The following is a 25,242-nucleotide window of genomic DNA, read 5'->3' on the forward strand; positions in this document are numbered from 1 at the left end:
AATTTTCTGTACAGTTCTATTAAGTGAAGAAAACTCTAAATTATAAAAAAATTGTATAGGCTAATTACAGCATTTCAGAGCTGTAGCTGTAGAGGTGGTGTATCAGGGTCTTGAGAAGCCTCAGAGGATGAGAGTCACAATTTTGGGGGATGAGCTTCATTGGAAGTTGGAAGCACTTCCACGTGGTGACATTGTCCATAGTATTTCAATTTCCTGAAGGTTGTATTTAGATTTGTAGTAAGGAATAGTGGGTTTGCATTTTTTAATCTTTTCTAGATTAACCTCCTCTGGCTGACCACTATGGTGCTCGAACCTGACAGTCGGATATAATCCTAGTGCATAAAGCCATCAATATTCTATCTATATTTTACTGTAATTCTCTGAAGGAAACATGTATTTTTCTGATGTCTACAACAAATTCTGTGCAGTTAATCAGTTATCATTATCAACCATTTGATTACAGGTTCTGACACCCTAGAATTAGAAGTGGCAAGGACTTGCAATGTGCTGACTCCAGTGGTTCGTGAACCTGGTGCTGGAGCTCCTCTGTACTCAGGCTATCTATGGAAACTTGGAGGAAGTTCAAGTTCTGGAACCAATAACAAGAAGTGGGTCCAGCGCTGGTTTTGTCTCAAAAGAGATAACTGCCTCTATTACTATAAGACTGATGCAGTAAGTTTCACATTCTCATCTTCTAATATTACATTGTAGAATCAATGGAAACAGGTTCAGTTCTTGAGGTAAAGCTAAGAAATGATGACTGAATTCAGTATTAAGTAATGTCAAGGTAAGTTGCATGGAAGCAGAATACAACACAATACTAGCTGTGTATGGAGGTTTATGAAGGCAATAATAATAATAATAATAATAATAATAATAATAATAATAATAATAATAATAATAATAATAATAATAATAATAATAATAATAATAATAATAAAAGGTCTAATGGAAGAGTGTTTTCAATTGAGGAAGGAAGGCAGCGTCTCTCAGAATAAAGAAATATTGGGCTGATAGAAAAGCAAAAAAATCATGTGTATAGAGTGGTCCAATGAGGTCATAAAATGCAGAATAATAAAATCAAATTATTATTATTATTATTATTATTATTATTATTATTATTATTATTATTATTATTATTATTATTATTATTATTATTATTATTATTATTATTATTATTATCATCATCCACTAATGAACTTTCATTATGATGTTCTTGGGTAACTATCTTATCTGAATATGAGTCTTTAAAAAATTATATTCACAAGGCAGTGTAATTTATTTCCATTCATCCTTCTGTCAGAGAATTATGTGACTTGATTTTGTATGTGTGTATGTATTTATTTATTTATTCATTCATTATGTTAAACAGCATATTTGACCAATTTTCACTTAAGCATCTAATTATTGCAGGAGAGCCAGCCACTGGGTGCACTGATGTTGGCAAACTACTCCGTAGCTCGCACCTCAGACAGTGGACGTCAACACAGTTTCCTATTAAGTCGATTGGGAGCAATTGGCCTGCACTTGGCAGCTGATGCTGATGAAATGGCTACTCGTTGGCTAGCAGTCATAAGTCATTCCATTGAGCGTAACAAGCAGGTACACATACTGTTCTTTGGCTAGAAGACTTGATTAGCATAAAATTAAATATACCTATTGTGCTCCAGCTACATTTGTTCTTCTGTTCTAATATCTATATATATAAAATAACTTGTCCTGACTGACTGACTGACTGACTGACTGACTGACTGACTGATTCATCATCGCCGAGCCAAAACTACTGGACATAAAGAAATGAAATTTTGGGGATATATTCATGCTCGCTAAGAGAGGATTTTTTGATATTCCGTTGCTAAGGGGGTGAAAAGGGGGGTGAAATTTTAAAACGAGTGTATCTGTATCTCAATACTTTAAAAGTTTACAGATGTAAAAATTGGTATTTAGAATCTTCTTTAAAAAATAAGGAAACACATATTTTTTTGTTTTCAGAAAATCCAAATAGGAGGTGTGAATAAGGGTGAAAAAGGGGTTGAATGCCTTTAATCAGGATACCAGTACTTTATCACAGAAACTGAAGATATTAAAGATCTGAAAATTGGTACTTTGGATCTCTCTTAAAAATAAAGAAACATGTATTTTTGTTTTTGTAAAATCCAATTAATGGGAGGGTGAATTTTTAAAATGAGTGCATCTATAAAACTTTTAAAGTTTACAGATGTAAAAATTGGTATTTAGAATCTTCATTAAAAATAAAGAAACACATATTTTTTTGTTTTCAGAAAATCCCATTAGGAGGGGTGAAAAGGGGTGCAAAAGAGGTTGAATGGTTTTAATGAGGATACTTAAATCTCAGAAACTGAAGATATTACAGACCTGAAAATTGGTGTTTGGGATCTCCTTTAAAAATAAAAAACAGGTATTTTTTTGTTTTTGAAAAATCCAATTAATGGGGGGGGGGGTGAAAAGGTGGTGAATTTTTAAAATGAGTGCATCAATATCTCAAAACTTTTAAACTTTACAGATGTAAAAATTGGTATTTAGAATCTCCTTTAAAAATAAAGAAACACATACTTTTTTGTTTTTGCAAAATCCCAATAGGAAGGGTGGAACAGAGTGAAAAATGGGTTGAATGCCTTTAATGAGGCTACTTATATTTCAGGACCTGAAGATATTACAGACCTGAAAATTAGTGTTTGGGATCTCCTTTAAAAATAAAGAAACACTTATTTTTTTGTTTTCGGTAAATCCAAATAATGGGGGGTGAATGTTTAAAATGAATGTGTCTACATCTTAAAACATTAAAAGTTTACAGATGTAAAAATTGGTATTTAGAATCTCCTTTAAAAATAAAGGAACACGTATTTTGTTGTTGTCTGTAAATCCCAATAGGAGGGGTGTAAAAGGGTGAATAATGAGTTGAATGCCGTTAATTAGGATACATATATCTCAGAAACTGAAGATATTACAGAACTGAAAATATGTATATGGGATGTCCTTTAAAAATAAAGAAACATGTATTTTTTTGTTTTTTGAAAATCAATTAATGGCGGTTAAACAGGAGTGACAAATTGGGGTTAATTTTTTGAAAGACATAATCTACAGAATATCTGAGAAACGTAAAATGTTACAGATGTAAAAAGTGGGTATTTGGAATCTCCTGTAAATGTAAAGAAACATCGGTGATTTGTTTTTGGAAACTCCTGTTAAGGGGAAGTAAAAAGGGGTGAAATTTTAAAATGAGAATTTGTACAGTATATCTCAAAAAACTTAACATGTTACAGAAGTGAAAAATGGTATTTCTTATCTCTATTCAAAATAAAGAAACATGTATTTTTAGTTTTCTGAAATACCACTTGGGGGGTGGTGGTGGTGGGGGGGTAAAAGTGACTGAAAATGGTATTGAATTCTTTGAAATAGGCTACTGATATCTCAAAAATGATTTTACAGACATGAAATTTGATATTTGGAATCTGTTTTAAAAGTAAAGAAACACGTATTCTCGGAAAATCCAATGAAGGGGTGGGGGGGTGAAAGAACTGAAAAATGAATTGACTTAGTTGTATGAGAATACATACATCTAATAAAAACTAAAGTTGTTACAGACGTGAAAATTGGTATTTGGATCTCCTTTAAAAACAAAGAAAAAACGCATTTTGGAGGGGGAATCTTCTTGGGGGGCGGGAGTGAAAAGGAGTTGAATTCCTTTCATGAGGACACATAAATCAAAAACTGATAATTGGTATTTAGAAGATCCTTTACTATTAAAGAAACAAGTATTTTTTTGCCGGAAAATTCACTTAGCGGGGGAGGAGTGTGAAAGGAAGTGAAAAAAGTGAATTATTTTTATGGGGATGCTTATATCTCAAAACTGAAGGTAATAGACGTGAACATTGGTGTTTGGAATCTCCTTTAAACATAAAGAAACACGCCTTCTATTATTTTTTTTGTGGGGGCGGGGGGGTAAATAAGCTTAACGGCGGTGGGATGTAAAAAGAGGTGAGACCAATTGATTTTACTGTTCATAATGTACTTATAAGGAGCCTCCGTTGCTCAGGTGGCAGCGCACTGGCCTCTCACAGCTGGGTTCCGTGGTTCAAATTCCGGTCACTCCATGTGACATTCGTGCTGGACAAAATGGAGGTGGAAGAGGTTTTTCTCTGGATACTCCGGTTTTCCCTGTCATCATTCATTCCAGCAACACTGTCCAATATTTCATTTCATTTGTCATTCATCGATCATTGCCTCAGAGGAGTGCGATAGGCTTCGGCAGCTGGCACAATTCCTATTGTCACCGCTAGATGGTGCTTTATTCATTCCATTCCTGACCCTGTCGAATGACTGGAAACAGGCTGTAGATTTTTAATGTACTTATTCTGATCATAAACCAATCATTTTTAATCTTTCCTGGGTTCATTTCCAACAGCCATCTTTTCCTTTGAAAAACGTTCTTAGATTACAGTAGATTCTCCTGGCATATAAATAAAAATGTAAACACATTTGAAATAAACGATAGGAATGAGATTGACCGTCCAATTTTTCACCTCCATAATAAGGTCAATAATGCACGGAAGTATGTCATTCGTATCGCCAGAAATCCCGCACACTTGCCTACGCGCGACAATGATGCTGGTCACATTGTCAACAATGACAATGGCAGCAGATGTAATTTACTGCCAAGTAGCGGTCTTGCATCTTGCTGTGGGGTCCAGAACATCTATAATAATAATAATAATAATAATAATAATAATAATAATAATAATAATAATAATAATAATAACAATAATAATAATAATAATAATAATGTTCTGGACCGTCGTCAAATGTGCGTACCGCGCTGGAAATGGGTCCTGGATGGGTAATGACTAAGAATGCAGTCCGCCCGCAGGTTCAGTATCGCCAAGGCACCCAAGACGACACCACGCTGGATCTCCTGACGGATTTGATCCATATTAAAAATGCTTATAGGAAAAGATGTCAAAGATTTAGGGACCCAACTGATTGGGTGGAATACCTGGACCTAGCCCAGAAAGTATAAAATCGATTGCTGGAAAGAAAGATTGAAAAATGGGAGGATACTTGCCATAATCTATTAAAAAACGAGTCAGATCGTGAATTTTGGCGGATTCTCTCAGAAAACGAATCAGATCGTGAATTTCGGTGGATTATATATAAAACAATAAGCATTCAAATCTAAATTTCAGTATAATACCGTAGCGAAGCACGGGTATCTTGCTAGTTTACTAATAAATTTCTTAATATCAAGGAAAAGTTAATTTTCTACAGATAGGTACCAAAAAAAATACCATATTTACTCATCTATAGAACCCTCCCACTTAATTTTCAACTATTATTGGGGGAGGGGGAGAAATAATTGAAAAAAATTATCAAAAGAGAAAGGTATCAGGTAAAATATCTAATCGCAAAAAAATATTTCTAATGACCAGTCAGCAAGTGCAACAATTCAGTTTAATGGTAAAACCCATTCTACTCAACGCACCTGCTGTGCCTGAATGACTTGGTCTTAGTTACTCTCCACCCCATCCTAAATTTCTCAATACCCTTCCAGCTTCCAACCTCCACATTGCACATAGCTGCATGTACCTAATATTCCTCAGCCACGTGTAGTGTCTGGTGTGTATTTAGGAAGTGTCCAGTACACAAGTAGGAGTGAAAATTAGCAAAGGAACAATTTTTTGGCACAGTGTCCAGTGTGTAATAGGGAAGCATCCAGTATGCAAGTAGGAGTGAAAATTACCAAAGGAGCAAGTTTTATGGCATACTTCAGGTTGAATGTGTTAGAATATGCTGCAGAAAATGGTGTGAGATCAGCAAGTCTTAAATATGAAGTGCAATCACGTTTGAAAACATCTAATTCTTTCCACGGTGTGAAGAAAAGAGAATATGAAAATTCAGACATAAATAGGCCATTCAAAAATCATGTTAGGAAGTTCTATGCAAGTTGGATGGTAAATGATTATCACAAGATGACAAAAGTGGAAAAATCAAGTGACCATCCTTTCATGTAATCTATGACTGGATCGGAAGTGCATGCGCACTAATCACTCCTGATATTGTTGAAAATACATTTTAAGAAACAGGATCTACTCTAAGAAGGACAGATTAAAGGGAAGAGGATTCAGACCAGCCATGTGACTACAAAACCAGTGGCAATAGTGACGATTCCACTGAGCGATCTGAAGCACACTTGCACAAAAGGTAAGAAGAAATTAATTTTTAATAGTATATTAGAATATTTTATAAAAGTCAGTCGGTATTAGAATCATATATTTTATATTCCAGGCAGCTGCCACATGACGACAATGCAACACTATGTAGCCTTGAAGTCCGTGCGCTGTGGCACGGCGCTTAATCATGTGACCAGTCAGCTGTGGTAGTGCAGGAGAAGCTGATACAAAACTGTTTGGCATGGCACTTAGTCATGTGACAAGTCAGCTGTGGTAATGCTGGAGGGGGCTGATACAAAACTATTTAAATGTGCTATTATCATTTTTTGTGTAAATAAAGTATAGAATTAAAAACGATTTTGTACATTGATTTAAATATGCTAGATATTCCTTTTTCTGCTTTTAAACCATGCCAGCCTAATCTGTATTATGTGAAATGTTTACCTATTACCGTATTTACTCGCGTATTAGACCCCTTTTTTTTCCACTTTTACAGTCAAAAATTGCGAAGGGGGGTCCAATATGCGATAACGTCAAATTTCGTGCAGTGAACACATGACTTCTATGCTATAAATTGTACACGTAAACATTCTACACTATTCTTTAATAAACTTATGAATGTATTCTGCGTTTTACTGGCTATTTTCATTCGAAAATTTATAAATTTAAAAAGACAATGGTGAACATGACTTTTAGGACTACATATATTTTAAATATAATCAATCACTTTTATTTACCGTATTAAGCAATGTTAACACAAAATAATGAAAAAGAACTTAATGGCCAGTCATTTGTCACTGTCAGTTGTATTTGATAGTTCGGGAAACACGCGAGCATCGTCGTACCTACGTTACCAACACTCAGCTGATGCAATACGACCGCGGCGCACAGCCCGCATAAAATGTAATACTGTACTCCAAAAGATAATTATTCATGAGGTAAAATAAATTCACAAAATATACACTTACTAACAACATCCGGCACTAAAATGAGAATACAAGAATAAAAGAGAGTGAGGAAATAACAAATTACGGTACTTACAGTTAAGGGAGGTTATGGTGTACAAAAGAAACACTCCACTGATCCGAGACTCAAGTAACTTTCTTGCCACGTGTATTTCCCGGAATAAACGAGACATGGTACACACAGAACTAGATACACTAACCAACACACAAATATCAATAAAACTACAGCTACAATAAACTATTAAACGCATAAAAAACTACGTTATTGCACTAATGCTGTGAACTACGCTATCCTAGAGAGATGAAGACTAGAAGTAATATAACAATTTAAAAAACACAAATTACTGATGAAAATGTTCAAGATCACAAACCGTATCGGTAGGCAAAAAGTCTATTTACAAGCTATAATGTTCAGGTTATAGCAATCCTAACTACTGCTTTCATCTGAACCATCGTCTGTGTCGTCATCTTCCCCGCTGCTGGCGTTACCATCCCACGTGACGTCGTCTTCACTCCCATCGAGAGCATTTGAGATCCCGGTTTTTTTGAAACTTTTCACAATAGTTTCGTTCTTGATAAGAGTCCACGCAGTGAGAACCCATTCACATATGGTTTCTAGAGATGGTCTCTGTATTCTCCCAGTTGGTGTGAATTTATGTGTAGCAGAAGCCATCCATTCCGAATAAAGCCTTTTCATGTGACCCTTAAATGGCTTGTTAATGGACACATCTAGAGGCTGGAGTATTGATGTTAGTCCTCCAGGGATGATTGCGAGATCCGTCTTTAGGGATTTCAGTTCGTCCTTAATGGCATCTAACAAATGACCCCTAAAGCTGTCTAACACAATTAAGGCTTTCTGCTGCAGTAGTGCTCCAGGACGACGACTCCACACGGTTTTCAGCCAGTCTTGAACCAGGTCTGCTGTCATCCAACCTTTCTCATGTACTCGAACATGAATACCGCTCGGAAATTTTCCCTTTGGTAGAGTCTTCCGTTTAAATATTATGTATGGAGGAAGCTTCCTACCATCGGCAGTTACGCAAAGCATGACTGTACATCTCATTTTCTCAGCACCACTTGTACGCATTACGACACTAGAAGCACCTTTTTCATGAATAGTAGTGTTTCGGGGCATGTCGAAATAGATCGGAGTTTGATCTGCGTTGCCAATCTGAGAAAGCAAGTAGTTGTTTAATTTCCTTTGCTGAATGATGTAACGATGAAAAGAGATGACTTTATCCGTATAATCGTGAGGTAGTCTCTGGCAAATAGTTGTTCGTCTTCTCAAACTCAGACCATTTCTCCTCATGAAACGTGTAGCCCAACCCCTGCTGGCTTTGAACTGTTGCCGACTGAGATTCAATGATAGAGATGTTGATTCCCATAGGGAATCTGAAATATTTGTCCTGAATGAGTAAATTTATAATACCAATATAAATGGTCCGTTATTGGACATTATAAATTTTCCAGCTAACTCATTCTTGGTTGCCAGCGTTTCGCCCTCGTGTGCTAGGGTGGGCTCATCAGTTGGTACCTAGCACACCTACCAATACGCTGGCTAGTGCATACCGTGGAGGCCACTGCGTAGGCTAACTGGAGCCACCGGCAGTGCCAATGCACTAAGAGACTTTGTCTCATCACTAAAAATTGATGCCTGCTTGGCCATCAGATGATAGAGATGTTGATTCCCATAGGGAATCTGAAATATTTGTCCTGAATGAGTAAATTTATAATACCAATATAAATGGTCCGTTATTGGACATTATAAATTTTCCAGCTAACTCATTCTTGGTTGCCAGCGTTTCGCCCTCGTGTGCTAGGGTGGGCTCATCAGTTGGTACCTAGCACACCTACCAATACGCTGGCTAGTGCATACCGTGGAGGCCACTGCGTAGGCTAACTGGAGCCACCGGCAGTGCCAATGCACTAAGAGACTTTGTCTCATCACTAAAAATTGATGCCTGCTTGGCCATCAGATGATAGAGATGTTGATTCCCATAGGGAATCTGAAATATTTGTCCTGAATGAGTAAATTTATAATACCAATATAAATGGTCCGTTATTGGACATTATAAATTTTCCAGCTAACTCATTCTTGGTTGCCAGCGTTTCGCCCTCGTGTGCTAGGGTGGGCTCATCAGTTGGTACCTAGCACACCTACCAATACGCTGGCTAGTGCATACCGTGGAGGCCACTGCGTAGGCTAACTGGAGCCACCGGCAGTGCCAATGCACTAAGAGACTTTGTCTCATCACTAAAAATTGATGCCTGCTTGGCCATCAGATGATAGAGATGTTGATTCCCATAGGGAATCTGAAATATTTGTCCTGAATGAGTAAATTTATAATACCAATATAAATGGTCCGTTATTGGACATTATAAATTTTCCAGCTAACTCATTCTTGGTTGCCAGCGTTTCGCCCTCGTGTGCTAGGGTGGGCCCATCAGTTGGTACCTAGCACACCTACCAATACGCTGGCTAGTGCATACCGTGGAGGCCACTGCGTAGGCTAACTGGAGCCACCGGCAGTGCCAATGCACTAAGAGACTTTGTCTCATCACTAAAAATTGATGCCTGCTTGGCCATCAGATGATAGAGATGTTGATTCCCATAGGGAATCTGAAATATTTGTCCTGAATGAGTAAATTTATAATACCAATATAAATGGTCCGTTATTGGACATTATAAATTTTCCAGCTAACTCATTCTTGGTTGCCAGCGTTTCGCCCTCATTCAGGACAAATATTTCAGATTCCCTAGGGGAATCAACATCTCTATCATCTGATGGCCAAGCAGGCATCAATTTTTAGTGATGAGACAAAGTCTCTTAGTGCATTGGCACTGCCGGTGGCTCCAGTTAGCCTACGCAGTGGCCTCCACGGTATGCACTAGCCAGCGTATTGGTAGGTGTGCTAGGTACCAACTGATGAGCCCACCCTAGCACACGAGGGCGAAACGCTGGCAACCAAGAATGAGTTAGCTGGAAAATTTATAATGTCCAATAACGGACCATTTATATTGGTATTATAAATTTACTCATTCAGGACAAATATTTCAGATTCCCTATGGGAATCAACATCTCTATCATCTGATGGCCAAGCAGGCATCAATTTTTAGTGATGAGACAAAGTCTCTTAGTGCATTGGCACTGCCGGTGGCTCCAGTTAGCCTACGCAGTGGCCTCCACGGTATGCACTAGCCAGCGTATTGGTAGGTGTGCTAGGTACCAACTGATGAGCCCACCCTAGCACACGAGGGCGAAACGCTGGCAACCAAGAATGAGTTAGCTGGAAAATTTATAATGTCCAATAACGGACCATTTATATTGGTATTATAAATTTACTCATTCAGGACAAATATTTCAGATTCCCTATGGGAATCAACATCTCTATCATCTGATGGCCAAGCAGGCATCAATTTTTAGTGATGAGACAAAGTCTCTTAGTGCATTGGCACTGCCGGTGGCTCCAGTTAGCCTACGCAGTGGCCTCCACGGTATGCACTAGCCAGCGTATTGGTAGGTGTGCTAGGTACCAACTGATGAGCCCACCCTAGCACACGAGGGCGAAACGCTGGCAACCAAGAATGAGTTAGCTGGAAAATTTATAATGTCCAATAACGGACCATTTATATTGAGATTCAATGTTCTTGCCACTTCAAGTGCTTTAAGCTGTATCATATCATGAGTTACAGCAAAACCATCATTTCTCAACTCTGTTATATATTCTAGTACTTTGATATCGATCTCAGGATATTTGCCCGTTTTGGTCCCACGAAAAGTTCGCAAACTTTTATTTGCTGCTTCCAGTTTCTCTTTTTGCTTGCGCCAATATCTGATCATGTTTGGTTGCACATTAAATGTCCTGGCCGCTGACTTCACCCCTTGTTTTTCCGCAAATTCACAGCGTTTAATTTGAAAGCTGCGGTGAAACTACATTTCTTATGTTTCGTACTATTTACCTCCATGATTTGAAGCAAAACTCACTTAACAACAGGCAACTTAACTAGACACATGCCACTATCAAAAGAAAGTTGTTAATAGTACGTTTTCGCGCCGTTATTGTACCGATACCACTACCTTCGTGATGTAAGCAAGCTGTACTACTGTAGGCGTCCGTGCGTGCTCACTTGTGTCTAGGCAATGACGTGCAGCCATAATCGGCTGTACCCGGACCTGCTCGGGTAATCTCGGCATATAGCCCGTCCCACCAAGCATTTCAGCGCGGTGCAGCCAGCAGCACTCACAATGGCCAGTAGCATGAATACGAACAGCTGTTACTTTTTAGAATTAGGTACCGGTAATCAGTTTAATAGCCACAGAATCTCTTATGATAGTGTAATTCATATATTTCAGTTATTCCTATGTTGGTCTGGTTGTTCTCTAGACATGAGTGAGAGAGTACATTCTATTTCACTTGATAGTTCACCTCGTGGGTCACTTTGGAAATTTGAAAAGCGCTGTTGTTATTAACTTAAATAAGAAATCGAACTCAGGGCCCCGGGAACGGCAGCTAATAGTGCTAAAGCTACGGAAATAGACATCTCTTAACTATAAGACAGACGTATCACACGATTTTGGTGTGAGCTTGAATCGGGCGGGTCGGACGGACGAACCTTGAGCTCTCTCAGTGTAGAAAGCTGCGGTGAGTGGAGAGTTTCACTTCCGCCTCTCTTCCTGCAGGGAGGCCAACCAGCCGGCAATGGAACCAACAGTAACAAAGTTCGTCATATTGACATATATAAGGTTAAGAATTCAAAGCATATTTTCATAAACCGCCATTTGCGTCACAAGTACTGATTATATCAGCTTTTACGGGACATTTTAAGTCTCAATTCATTCACTGATGGCCGATTGCGAGTCTACGGAGGAATACTCGCCACCGTATTTTCTGACATGTTGGCAATTTTCCAAGACACAGACACACGTACTGTGATAGTCTGTAGTTGGAAAGTCGAGAATAAAAAAGTAGTAGGCCTATTTCTCCGTTTACGCTAATCCACCTACGAACTCGGACAATATTCTGTGATGCTTGTACCGTACTGCTGTAGTGGCTGTCGCAGATAAAGCTGTCAGCTCCGATTGTGCCGATCTGGCAAAAGGCAGCTGAGGGCTCAAGAAAATGTGCGCAAACTTGTACACACATTTGTACGACGTCATCAGAGCTGCAGTACAGCTTGTAGTACCCGCTACGAAGTGGAATCGTTTATTGGTCTCAGCTGAATTTCGTTACGGGGTCTAATATGCGAGATTTATTTTTTTCCATTCTCTTGGTCTCAAAAAGCCGGGGAGGTCTAATAGGCGAGGGGGTCTAATACACGAGTAAATACGGTATACCCTCCCCTATTTTTGAAGTTGAAAATTAGAAAATAAAGGGTATTATAAGCAAGTAAATACGGTATATACATAATGTAGATTCTTAAAGTTGGTAGATATCAGTCAGTATTTCTAACTTACTATAATTGCATTTTGCTTAAAAGCACAACATTTTTGCAAGTAGAAATTTGAAAACAAAAGTTAAATCCATGGTGCAATGGCCCAATGGGATTTTGACCTACTGGAGCACCATGTATTCAACATGATGACATCCGTAGCTATGTTACTGGGTTTTCTTGATCGGACATGCTGCCTCTTATATCAGACAGTTCCTCAATTGGTCTTATGAGGCTGAGTGAAGTCCATTCCATTCCTCAGTCCAGAATTAAAATCCCTAGACTGATTGGAAATCGAACTGGGGCCTCCAAGTAAGAAGCAGGCTCGTTACCTCTACACCATGAGGCTGATGAATTAACTCAATCAATCAGTCACTACTGATCTGCATTTACGGCAGTTGCTCAGGAAGAAATTTTGATGAATAACCAGAAAATATCAATTATTAACTCTAATCTCATTGAAAACATTAAGATTCCATTTTTTATAATACCCAATAAAATCAGTCAGAACTGTAACCCTGAGTAATGATCATTTAAGCAGTATATCAATATAATTCCTTAATAAACTGAGATAATATGCTGCATAACACATAATACATCATTCTTCTCTACATATTAATATACTGTACACTAGTTTATAAATACCTATGTGTGTATGCTATTTAGCTGAATGAATAAAAGAGCAGAAAGAAAGATTATTTTCCATAAACAAATGTAGAAGATATATACTGTACCAGGAAAAGTTTTTGGGTAAGGGCATGAGTAGGACCTCAGGGAGTGGAACTTGGTTTTGGAGCCGATACAGAGTAGGATAAGCTCGCAGAGCGAATAATAGATGGTTAAAAATATTTTTTTTAATGACAATTTATTAATTCTTCACCCTGCAATATGATTATTGGACTCAAATCTGGCATTGAAATGAAAAGTTTGAACGTAATCTTCCTGAATTCTGTTCATGAAAATTAAATGAATATCACTGATTCCAATGTCTTTCATGTGTAAGAATATGAGGTATTAGATTTTCACCTAAAGTCTTTCTAAATATAAGCACACACTTGTAATTGCAAATTGACATGAAAAATTAAATTTCTGTTAAAAGATTTCAGTTTTTCAGTTTGTAAACCTTGATGTATAGCACACTTGAAGAGCCTAAAGTCTTTCTATGAAATATGAAAATTAAATTTGAAAATTAAATTAATCACTTCTGAGAAATTATGAGAACTCTGAAATATTTGTTCACACGCGGCACTGAAGTTTTCACTGTTCAAAACCAATGAGAAAATTTTAGTCAGTTTGTTACTACTCACTTACTGAAAGAAATGTTGCTACAAATGTCGAAGGATGGATATCTAGAATGTTCCGTGTAGAATCAGGATCGGTGATGTTCCCTTAACACACCATGTTGACATTCTCCGATGAGGTGATGATAGCTGGAACTGGATCGTGTAGAATTGCAGCTCGTTGAGGTGATTTTACGCACACGAAAAATTCTCTTGGTGCAAGTAGTTATCACTGACACTGTCATTTACTGTTGAACACAGTTTACGGCATAATTGAACTTTAAGACGTTAAATGAATAATCACAGTCCTTTCTGTATGAAATACTATTTAAAGTCGTTACTGAAAACGTCCATAACAACACATTTCACACTTGAAAAAGGCAAATCATAGTCTATAATCACAGCCTTTGAACACGGTCATTAAGTCACTAAGGATTATTTTCTGATTAGCTGGTTATTATAACGTCATATTACCTCAGAAAAAGTTCTTAGTATTCACCCAGATTACTACTGTAAGTTGTATATTAATACGGCATGAACACTATGTGAGTAAAGAAACACAGTTCGATGCTCGAAAAGAAATGAGTCCTGGTAATTCTACACGTTAGGTTCTGTTCATGGTAGAAGTTCAATATCATGTGAAGTAAGCTAAGTCTACACGTAATGATATGTTCTGTGAACGTTAAATATTTGGTATTTGCACTTCAATAAATTAACTCGTATTACATTCTCAAATGTCTTTAGAATTAGACCGTATTTAAAGATAAAAATTTTCATTGTTCCGTATTGAAATTATTGATGTTAAAAAATTAAATAACTGGAAAGGAGGTTCAACCTATTCAATACTCAAAAGAAAGAAACGTAGCAATCACATTTCTATTTAAATGGGACCGGTTTCGACCTTAGTCTAGGTCATCATCAGCCATAAAAACATATAAAAATGTTTATGAATGTTGGAGGTCAGTTCCACACTCTGTTAGGCACAAAGACACGACATCACATTCTGTCCTGCACAAAGTCACAACACTACTAATCAACATACGAAGATCAAAAAGGCTTGAATTCGCAGACGAACAGATCTGTAGTAGAAAGCCGCCAGCTCCCGGTGACCAGCGCGGCACACTCAAGGTCACGCGCTGCGGCCAAACACCAAAGTAGAGTGGAGAACGTTTCGAAGGTCCAGAACCTGTCATGGCTGCGGGAAGCCAATTACGTATATAAAAATATACGACGCCAATTAGTACAACTGAATGAGCACCCGTACTCCAGATAAGATCTTGGTAAACAGTTGACTTGAAAAAACAATTGTAGAGAGAAGAAAAAAATGTAGTAAAAAGCGCAATATCGGAAAACAAATGAAAACTTATATGCACAGTGCGCTATTTTTTAAGAAGAAAAAAAAAATTTTAGGTTATGATTGAAGTAGTCGAAGTTGGCGCAAGACAAAAATTTGAAAGAGGAGAATAAATTAAACGAGGAAGAGTGATAGTGAAATAAGAGAAAGAATAAAAGAAATTGAAGTTAGATGGTAATGAGGAAAGATAAGATAGGGAAATGAAGGAGGGGTAGTTTAAGGTGGGTTAGGAGGGTGGGTTATTGGAGGTAGAAAATGTGGGTGGGAACTATGTAAGACATGGAAAATAGAATTGGGGTTTTGGAATTTGGAATTTTTGAGAAGAAGAATTAGGAAGTCAAAAAGGATATTGGGTTTTTCAGAAATGTCGTTTAAATTGAAATTAGGGTTGAAGTACTGGTCAAGGTGGATAAAGCAATTTTCAGTAATGTTTAAGAGGGGGCCTTTGTTAATGATTTTAAGTATGTTTATGTCATTGTCAATATTGGTGAAACTATGTTTGGAGTCTTGTATGTGCTGTCCTATGGCGGAGAATCTGTTGTATTTAATGGCGCCATAGGACAGCACATACAAGACTCCAAACATAGTTTCACCAATATTGACAATGACATAAACATACTTAAAATCATTAACAAAGGCCCCCTCTTAAACATTACTGAAAATTGCTTTATCCACCTTGACCAGTACTTCAACCCTAATTTCAATTTAAACGACATTTCTGAAAAACCCAATATCCTTTTTGACTTCCTAATTCTTCTTCTCAAAAATTCCAAATTCCAAAACCCCAATTCTATTTTCCATGTCTTACATAGTTCCCACCCACATTTTCTACCTCCAATAACCCACCCTCCTAACCCACCTTAAACTACCCCTCCTTCATTTCCCTATCTTATCTTTCCTCATTACCATCTAACTTCAATTTCTTTTATTCTTTCTCTTATTTCACTATCACTCTTCCTCGTTTAATTTATTCTCCTCTTTCAAATTTTTGTCTTGCGCCAACTTCGACTACTTCAATCATAACCTAAATTTTTTTTTTTTCTTCTTAAAAAATAGCGCACTGTGCATATAAGTTTTCATTTGTTTTCCGATATTGCGCTTTTTACTACATTTTTTTCTTCTCTCTACAATTGTTTTTTCAAGTCAACTGTTTACCAAGATCTTATCTGGAGTACGGGTGCTCATTCAGTTGTACTAATTGGCGTCGTATATTTTTATATACGTAATTGGCTTCCCGCAGCCGTGACAGGTTCTGGACCTTCAAAACGTTCTCCACTCTACTTTGGTGTTTGGCCGCAGCGCGTGACCTTGAGTGTGCCGCGCTGGTCACCGGGAGCTGGCGGCTTTCTACTACAGATCTGTTCGTCTGCGAATTCAAGCCTTTTTGATCTTCGTATGTTGATTAGTAGTGTTGTGACTTTGTGCAGGACAGAATGTGATGTCGTGTCCTTGTGCCTAACAGAGTGTGGAACTGACCTCCAACATTCATAAACATTTTTATATGTTTTTATGGCTGATGATGACCTAGACTAAGGTCGAAACCGGTCCCATTTAAATAGAAATGTGATTGCTACGTTTCTTTCTTTTGAGTATTGAATAGGTTGAACCTCCTTTCCAGTTATTTAATTTTTTAACAATTAGACCGTAGTCGTGACGTGAGATACCAAAGACACTGCGACGTCTTTTATAATTTTGTCGGCGATATAACTTCGTGTTCCGGAAATGCGACGGCAAGTACTTTCACCGTGACTGCGCAGACATACTGTACGACTGTCTCGCTCACACACACACATCTGTGCACTCGTCCTTGTACTGCCGCTCTGCTGGTTAGCCTTGACATATATACCAGTGCTGGGAGGGGTAGTATCTCTTGGCCATGTGACCGTGAGTGTAATTTCTTTTAGACTTTAAATTATTATAACTCAACAACCATGGGATGGATTAATTCGAAATTCACAGGGATTAACTTTTATGACGTCCGCTACAATTCAGCGTTTGTCCCATTGAAATTGGTTCAGGCGTTGAAAAACTTGCGAAAAGAAAATTATTTTCGAGAAATATCTCTAGGGGAGGTGAGCTTCGAGCGACAGGTGACGTCACTTGACTCTGCCTAGTGCACTCGTGGAGTCTGGCACATACTGGAACATTCTTTACTTAGATGTTCGTACATCGGTCGGATCTTTTTATGCTGGAATAACATTTCTTTCGATTAATATGGACCAGGACCTAGGCTTTCCTGGTACAATACATATTAGGGTAAAATACAGCATTCTGATAAGAAAAGTTTAGGCATTATATGATCCTTATGTTTCTACTTTCTTTAACTTGAAAGTTGAAATTTTTTGCAGTCTATTTATCATAAAAACATCTTAATTTCATAAAATATCACCACAATGAAAAGAGTTGTTTATATTAACATACAAAAGTTCTGACATAGTCGACAGGACACACTGGTGCAACAATCAACAATATCCATAATAATTCAGCCATAACATAGCAGATTATCAACAAACAGCAATTCAATATCACAGAACCTAAAAGCAATTCTAAATCAGTTCATACAGTTCTTAGAAAGCAGAATTGTGAGTTTGAGTCCTAACTTAAAAATTTGACTGTCCTTAGCTCTTTTATCTTACTTAACATTTGGATCTTGGTCATAACATGTAGCAAGTATATTTTTATAACTTAACCCTCATATACAAAGTTAAATTACTTAACCCCAAGACACAGTCATCATTAATTTCATTCCAAACTTTTTCTTTTAATTTTAATCTATGAGAAGAAATTTTGATGAATAACCAGGAAATATCAATCATTAACTCTAATCTCATTGAAAACATTAAGATTACATTTTTTTATTACCGGTAATGCATTACCGCTACCCAATAAAATCAGTCAGAACTGTTTATCATCAGTCATTGTCAGGGCATGTGTCCAGAAATGAGGTAGTGATTAGCAATATTTTCTAGACTTCCTGTCCTTTCTCATTTTATAACAAGACTCCTAGAGTCTGTCGCATTGACTATTTTCATTTTTAAGAGAAAGAAAGTAAACTACTGATGGAAACCATCAGCAGTATAACATAATGATATCAGATGTAGGCAGATAGGAAAGTAGCATATATATCTGCATTAAGAATTTGATATTTCTGTTTGGGGCTAAGCATTCGGACAGTAAGTAGAGCCTGGCATTCTGAGCCAAAGGTGGAGAGTTTGATCACAGCCCATTCTGATGGTATTTGAAGGTGCTCAAGGCTCAGTTGGTCTCACTAGAATGAGTTAACACTTAGACTGGCGGGATTCAAACCTGGGACCTCTGGGTAATGGGCAGATATGCTACTCCTACATCACAGAGCTGGCCAACCAAATAAAGAAATAAATAGTATTAAAAATATCTATCAGCATTATTCTACAATTGCTTTTTGCTCTGATTACTTCTGAGTGCATCACTAACATTGTCTTTTCTACCCTTATTTCCAAATTAAAACATTCTTATAAATGTATCGGTTCAAAGCTTTAGTAAAATATAAAGTCTGATAACTCCCATTAACAGATTGTCACATGTTGAACTGTTACCTCCATTTTTTGAACAAAAGAATTTGTTAGACTGAATTCTGGTTTGTAAAAATAGACGTCATGTTTGTATTTTCTTAGAGGTATGATAAAATAATGATTCTACCATCTTCAGTCCATGAAGCAGATGAAACCTCTTGATCCATGTATGAGTATATTGGAGTAGTCCATGTCAAGAGATTATTATTGCTTATTTCAAGATTGCTTCTAAATTTTCTCAAATAACCTGTACGGTATTTTTTAGGTGGATGAATGGCTTGACATCAGTAACCGTAACATGAAGCTTGCAGCCAGTGCAGTGCAGCAACCTGACTGTTTTGGCTACCTCATGAAACTGGGCCACAAGTGGAAAGCGTGGAAGCGGCGATACTGTGTGCTTAAAGATGCCTGTCTGTATTTCTATCAAGATGGAACATCTGACTCCGCATTAGGTAAGAAGCAGAATGATTTAAAATTCAAGCACTAACATGTGTAAACTATAGACCATAAATGAAATTATAATCTTGTTGCATTATTTCAGATTTTCACCTCGTACTTTGCTTCTGTGTCAGATTAGGAAAACAAAATGTGAATGTGGGTTCAGTTCAGCTTTTGTCTGTCTGTTCATTTGTTGTGAAATTACTGGAAACAGCTTAACAAAAGTTAAAACCTGGTATTAAAGTTCAAGGATAGTGTGGGTGTACACTAGTTTATATATTATATTTTTAGACTGCAGTAGCACAGAAATATTAAGGGTCAAAACAGAAAACTCAAATTTCTCCATCAATATTAGCTATATTAATTGGAGTGGATGTGGGGAAGGTCTTGTTTTCATAATTTGTCCTGCATACTGGTAATTTGTGTATAGGCATCCAATATTATTATTATTATTATTATTATTATTATTATTATTATTATTATTATTATTATTATTATTATTAGCCTCTATGGCTCAGGCGGCAGCACACTGACCTCTCACCGCTGGGTTCCATGGTTCAAATCATGGTCACTTCATGTGAGATTTCTACTGGACAAAGCAGAGGTGGGGCAGGTTTTTCTCTGGGTACTCCAGTTTTCCCTGTCATTTTTCATTCCAACAACACTCTCCAATATCATTTCATTTCATCTATCAGTCATTAATTCCCAAGAGGAGTGTGACAGGCTTTGGCAGCCGGCACAATTCCTATCATTGCCGCTAGATGGGGGCTTCATTCATTCCATTCCTGACCTGATCAAAGGCCTAGGATTATTATTATTATTATTATTATTATTATTATTATTATTATTATTATTATTATTATTATTATTATTATTATTATTATTATTCCCTGATCTCTACCAAGCTATACATTCGAGAGATGTTTTGGAGCAGTTCATTAAACCATCAGACCCCAGAATTCAGTGAACTCTAAATTCAGTCCAAGAGTCTCTCCAATTTTAATCTGAAGGTAGGAATTTTAATATGTAATAACGGCCATTATCACAGAGTTATAAAATCCAAGATGTGAATGAAGCACTAAATATATCTGAACTGCAATACTGAAAGATAAATCTTTGTTTTATAAGTAATAAGCACTTATGAGTATATTGGCATACTGCCTTCACTTCCACCTCACTCAGAAAATATTGACTCTTGTGTATTACGTTAAGGTGAGTTTTAAGATATTCCTTCGACATGTCTTTCTGGAGCGGAGAATTGATGATGATGATGATGATGATGATGATGATGATGATGATGATGATGATGATGATGATGATGATGATGATGATGATGATGATGATGATGATGATGATGATATCCAAGATGTGTATGATTAAAATTAATGTATAAAGCAATCCTTTCCCAACCAAATGGCATATAAATGGGGATGATCAGATTAGCATTGCTCATCAGCAGTTATAAGTGATGGAAAGGAACAAACAAGTTACAAATCAAGCCATAAATAAAAAGACGAATAGAAGTACATAATAGGATGATAGCAAAGATTCAAAATTGAGTAGGTTGTTCTTCCAAACAAAAGCATTTCTTCATCCACGATTCCAGAGGATACTGTATAACCCCCCAGTTTGGCACAGTGATGACAGGCATTCCCAGGAGAAGCAACCAGTGCCTCAGCAGTTAATTTTCTTTTCTATGCTGTCTCTAGGCATTTACTGTTCCTCTGTAGTTTTCTTCAAAATGCAGCATACCGTAATGGACTAGTGACCTCCATGTTGAACCGTTGAGTGCTAAGATCTCCCAGTGATTAATATCAATGTTGCTCATCCTCATTTTAACCTTGATTACATCCTTAAATCACTTCCTCGGACCTCCAACACAGCATTTACCCACTGTTAACTAAGAGTAAACCACCTGTTTGGGAATGCAATTGTTGGACATATGGACTACATAGTCTGTCCACCAGAACTGCTGTCTTATAATCATAGCTTCTATACTGCTAGTGTGTCTTTCTTCAAGAACACTAACATTTATGTACCTGTCTTGGCATGTTATTTGAACTATTCTCTTCAAGCATCACTGGTGATACTGTTCCAGTTATTTAATATGTCACCTGTAGCTTGTCCAGCATTCATATCTGTAGTCAGATGGGTATTACAATGGAATTATATACAAGGATCTTTGTTGCGAGATTGATCTTGTAGTTGTCAAAAATTCTAGATCTCAGTCTGGCAAAGAATATTCCAGCGTGGTTAATACTGTATTGGACTTCTGTATCAATATATTCATGCCCAGGTAAAAGAAGGATGAACATGAGCACGAACACAAAAACACAGTGTAGGATAAGAAGAAGCATAGGAAAAGGGAAGAGGTAAGAGATGAATGCATGTGGTTTAATGATGAGGAAGACAAGACACCAGGAGAAGAAAAGTCCAAGAGGTTAATACAGTATAAGAAATGGAAACGAACAAGTAACACTTCAAGTCATATACAGAAAAAGAAGAATATGATAACACAACAGGGTGTCAGTGCAGGAAGAGGTAGCAACAGAAATAGAATCTGTGACATTGCAGAATAGAGAGTTAGGCAAAGATTTCTGTGCCCTTGTTATGAACTCCAAACTTATTTTTTGCTTTACGTTGCACTGAAACTTAATTACGGTACAATTGCCTGCTATGAAAATGGGAAACCACAGAAAATCATATCCAGGGCTGTCGACAGTGGATTTCGAACCCACTAACTCCTGAATGCAAGCTCACAGTTGTGTGAAGCTAACCATATGGCCGACTAGTTTGGTCCAAACACTGTGGTATAGCCAATGATCCTATGTTTGGGACATGGCCTAATCCTGGCACATATCCGATTCTTTCCACACCTTACAACAAGTTAGCTTGTTAAAATATCTCTGGGGGTCTGGCAATCTTCCACATCAAATGAGGTTCCAACTAAACTCACATTCTCACTTATGTTCACAGTCAACTCTTGATTATCGATAGTAATGGGTGACAGCCACCCCTGCAATTTAAAAAAAAAAAACACAGTTAATATGAAATTAGTCATTATCAAAATTAGGGTTATTTAAAACTTACATAAATGAAAATGTCCTGCAGTACTAAATGTTTACTATGAGAGGTTGTACTTGTTTTATCACAACCAATATCATCATCATCATCTGCTCCAGCAACCACAACCACAAAACATTAAAAATACTAACAACTTAATTTTGTCAGTTCCACTTGTCACTTTGCCAAAATAGTCTATTAACACTATCCTGCACTATGTCACCATTGTTCAGAATCTCAAAGCCTTGTTTACATGGGTCACAATCAAGGCAATGTTTTAAGCTGTCCACACTCACTTTGTTCACCACCATCAGTTTCTTCATTGTTTTCCTATTTTTCATCCCACTTGAGTTAGAAGACAAAGCAAAGGAAATAAATTAATTCTTCTTCTTTTCCAAATCAGGTACTGTTTGCCTCCCTATTCCACATTGTAGTGCTAGCTGTTCAACAGTTCCACCTTTTCCTAAATACTCAATTATTTTTAGTTTTTATTCAATACTAAGAACTAAGATGGCGACCATTAATGTAGTGACACTAACATGGAAACTAGAAGAAATTGTAGATTTTATGGTTGACAAAGATATAGCATTGCTGTGAATCAGTGAGAACAAATGGAAAGGAAAAGGTGAGAGGAAACTAAGGATAGATCTTATACTATAGTAGAGGAAGAGAAGTCAAAAATGGTGTAGGTCTCATAACTATTAGAAAAGAACTAAAGGAATACATAGAATTGGTGGAAAACATAAACGACAGGTTGATTAAGGTCAGATTGAGACTTAAAACTGGTGTTACAGATATAATTCAAGGCATGGGCACCCATAGGATAGTTTGTAGTGGGGAGGGGCCTAGACCTAGGGGTATGTAGAATTTTTAATATTTTGGAAGATGAATGTCGACTTGTATTCCATGGTAAAATACCACACATGGTATCCCCTACCACTTCTACGTAATACCGATTTTTAAACCATTTTCTTGAAAGAAAAACAGGTTTTCTATATTAGATTTTTTCCTTTCCCTGAGAGCTAGAGGGGGGCCGCATCCCCACCTTGCCCCCGGGTATGGACGTCCATGATTCAAAGGTATGCTCCACAAACAGGAAATACAGATATGGATCTAGAGGAATACCTTGAATATCTGGAAGTCCATATACAGGACAAACAAGTTGTGATCATAGGAGACATGAATACCCAAGTAGATCAGGAAAGAAAAGGAGATGAAGAGATTATAGGTCCATTTGGATATGGGAAGAAAAACAAGGCTGGAGATATTTTGGTAGACTTTTATAATAGAAATGAGCTGATCACTGGTAATACATGGTTTCGAAAGGAAAACAGTCTGAAGATAACAAGATATAGTTGGGATAACAAAATCAAAACTCTGATAGATTACATTTTGGTCGAGAAAGGTAACAGGAAAATGTTGGTAGATGTAACAGCCCTCCCAAGTGAATCTTTTGAAGGAGATTACAGAGTTGTGATAGTTAAGTTAAAGATGGGAAAGATACAAATGAGATTGGGCAGAGAAAGTTAAGGGTGTGGAAATTGCAGGAGAAGGGAATAAATGAAGAGTTCCAGACACACATTAAAACAAGTATACCTAAGGAAGACATCAGAAGGGTCGAAGAAGAATGGGCATACTTTAAAACAGTCATAGTGGAGTCTGCAGAGAAGACCTGTGGAAGAATATCAGGAAGGAAGGAAGATCAAGAATCACCCTGGTGAAATGACAGGGTAAAAGATATAGTGAAAAGGAAGAAACAAGCTTGGTAAAGATGGCTAAAAAACAGAACAACAGAATGTAAAACAGAATACAGGCACTGCAAGAAGGAGTGTTCCAAGGTGGTTCAAGAAGAGAAAAAGAAATGCTGGCAAAAATTCACTGAATCTCTACAAGAAGATACAACTGGAAGCAAAAAAGATATTATTCCAACGGGTTAAAAAGGAGAAAAACCCAAGTGAAGGTGCTAAAAATTAACAGGAGGAAGTGATGACACAGAAGCAGGATATATTGCAAAGGTGGGGAAAATACTTTGAACAGCTTTACAACGTGCAAAATACCTCAGTACAAGGAGAAATCAAAGAACTAGATTTAGTGCAGATGGAAGATAAGGAAAGCGAGGTGTCCATGGCAGAGATTGAGTGGGCCACTAAAAGAATGAAATGAGGCAGGCAGCTGGAATTGACGAGGTCACCATAGAAATGATAATAGCAGCAGGAGCAGTTGATCTACAGTGGTTGTATAGACTCTTCAGCGTGATATGGAGAGAAAATGTTCCAAAAGAGGATGAAAAGGGTCATTATACCAATTTTCAAGAATGGAGACTGGAAGCAATGTGAAAACTACAGAGTAGTGACACTGATACCTCATACAGTTAAGATCCTATAAAGAATCTTGGATAAACAAATAAGGAAAGAGTAGAGGGGAAATTGTTAGAACACCTGTATGGATTCAGAAGGGGCAGGTCCTGATTTGACCCAATATTAACATTGCATCAAATGATTGAAAGATATTGGGAATATGGAAAGGACATGGTAGTAACATTTCTAGATATTGAAAAGGCATATGACAGCATCCCAAGGAATTTGGTATGGAAAACATTGACAGAGGCACAGATTGGGAATGAAACAATGCACATGGTAATAGCATTGTATCAAAATTGCAAAAGCTGTGTTAGAACCAAAGTGGGTCAAACTGAATGGTTCAGAGTTGGGACAGGCTTAAGACAGGGAAGTGTATTGTCTCCCTTACTCTTAATTATCATCATGGATGGAATTCTACATAATATCAAGGAGAAGATGATGAGCGAGAAAGTAAAGTCTATGCTCTTTGCTGATGACATTGTAGTTTGGGGAGATAATGAAGAGGAAGTACAGACACAAGTTGATTTATGGAATGAGGAGATAAGAAATTTTGGAATGAAGATTTGTACTGCGAAAAGCAAGACTTTGATCATGATGAGAGGTAAGAGAAAA

General features: G+C 37.3%; 1 protein-coding gene across 1 annotated transcript in view; it reads left to right on the top strand.

Moving 5' to 3' along the window:
* LOC136857204 (serine-rich adhesin for platelets) overlaps positions 1-25,242 on the top strand; it is a 329,451-nt gene that overhangs the window by 283,426 nt on the left and 20,783 nt on the right. Inside the window, exons 27-29 of the mRNA XM_068224997.1 lie at positions 464-672; positions 1,414-1,602; positions 19,035-19,221. Of these exons, the coding sequence (XP_068081098.1) occupies positions 464-672; positions 1,414-1,602; positions 19,035-19,221 (585 nt within the window). The remainder of the gene's footprint in view (positions 1-463; positions 673-1,413; positions 1,603-19,034; positions 19,222-25,242) is intronic.

The sequence above is a fragment of the Anabrus simplex genome, chromosome 1, assembly GCF_040414725.1.
Source record: "Anabrus simplex isolate iqAnaSimp1 chromosome 1, ASM4041472v1, whole genome shotgun sequence".
Taxonomy (NCBI): domain Eukaryota; kingdom Metazoa; phylum Arthropoda; class Insecta; order Orthoptera; family Tettigoniidae; genus Anabrus; species Anabrus simplex.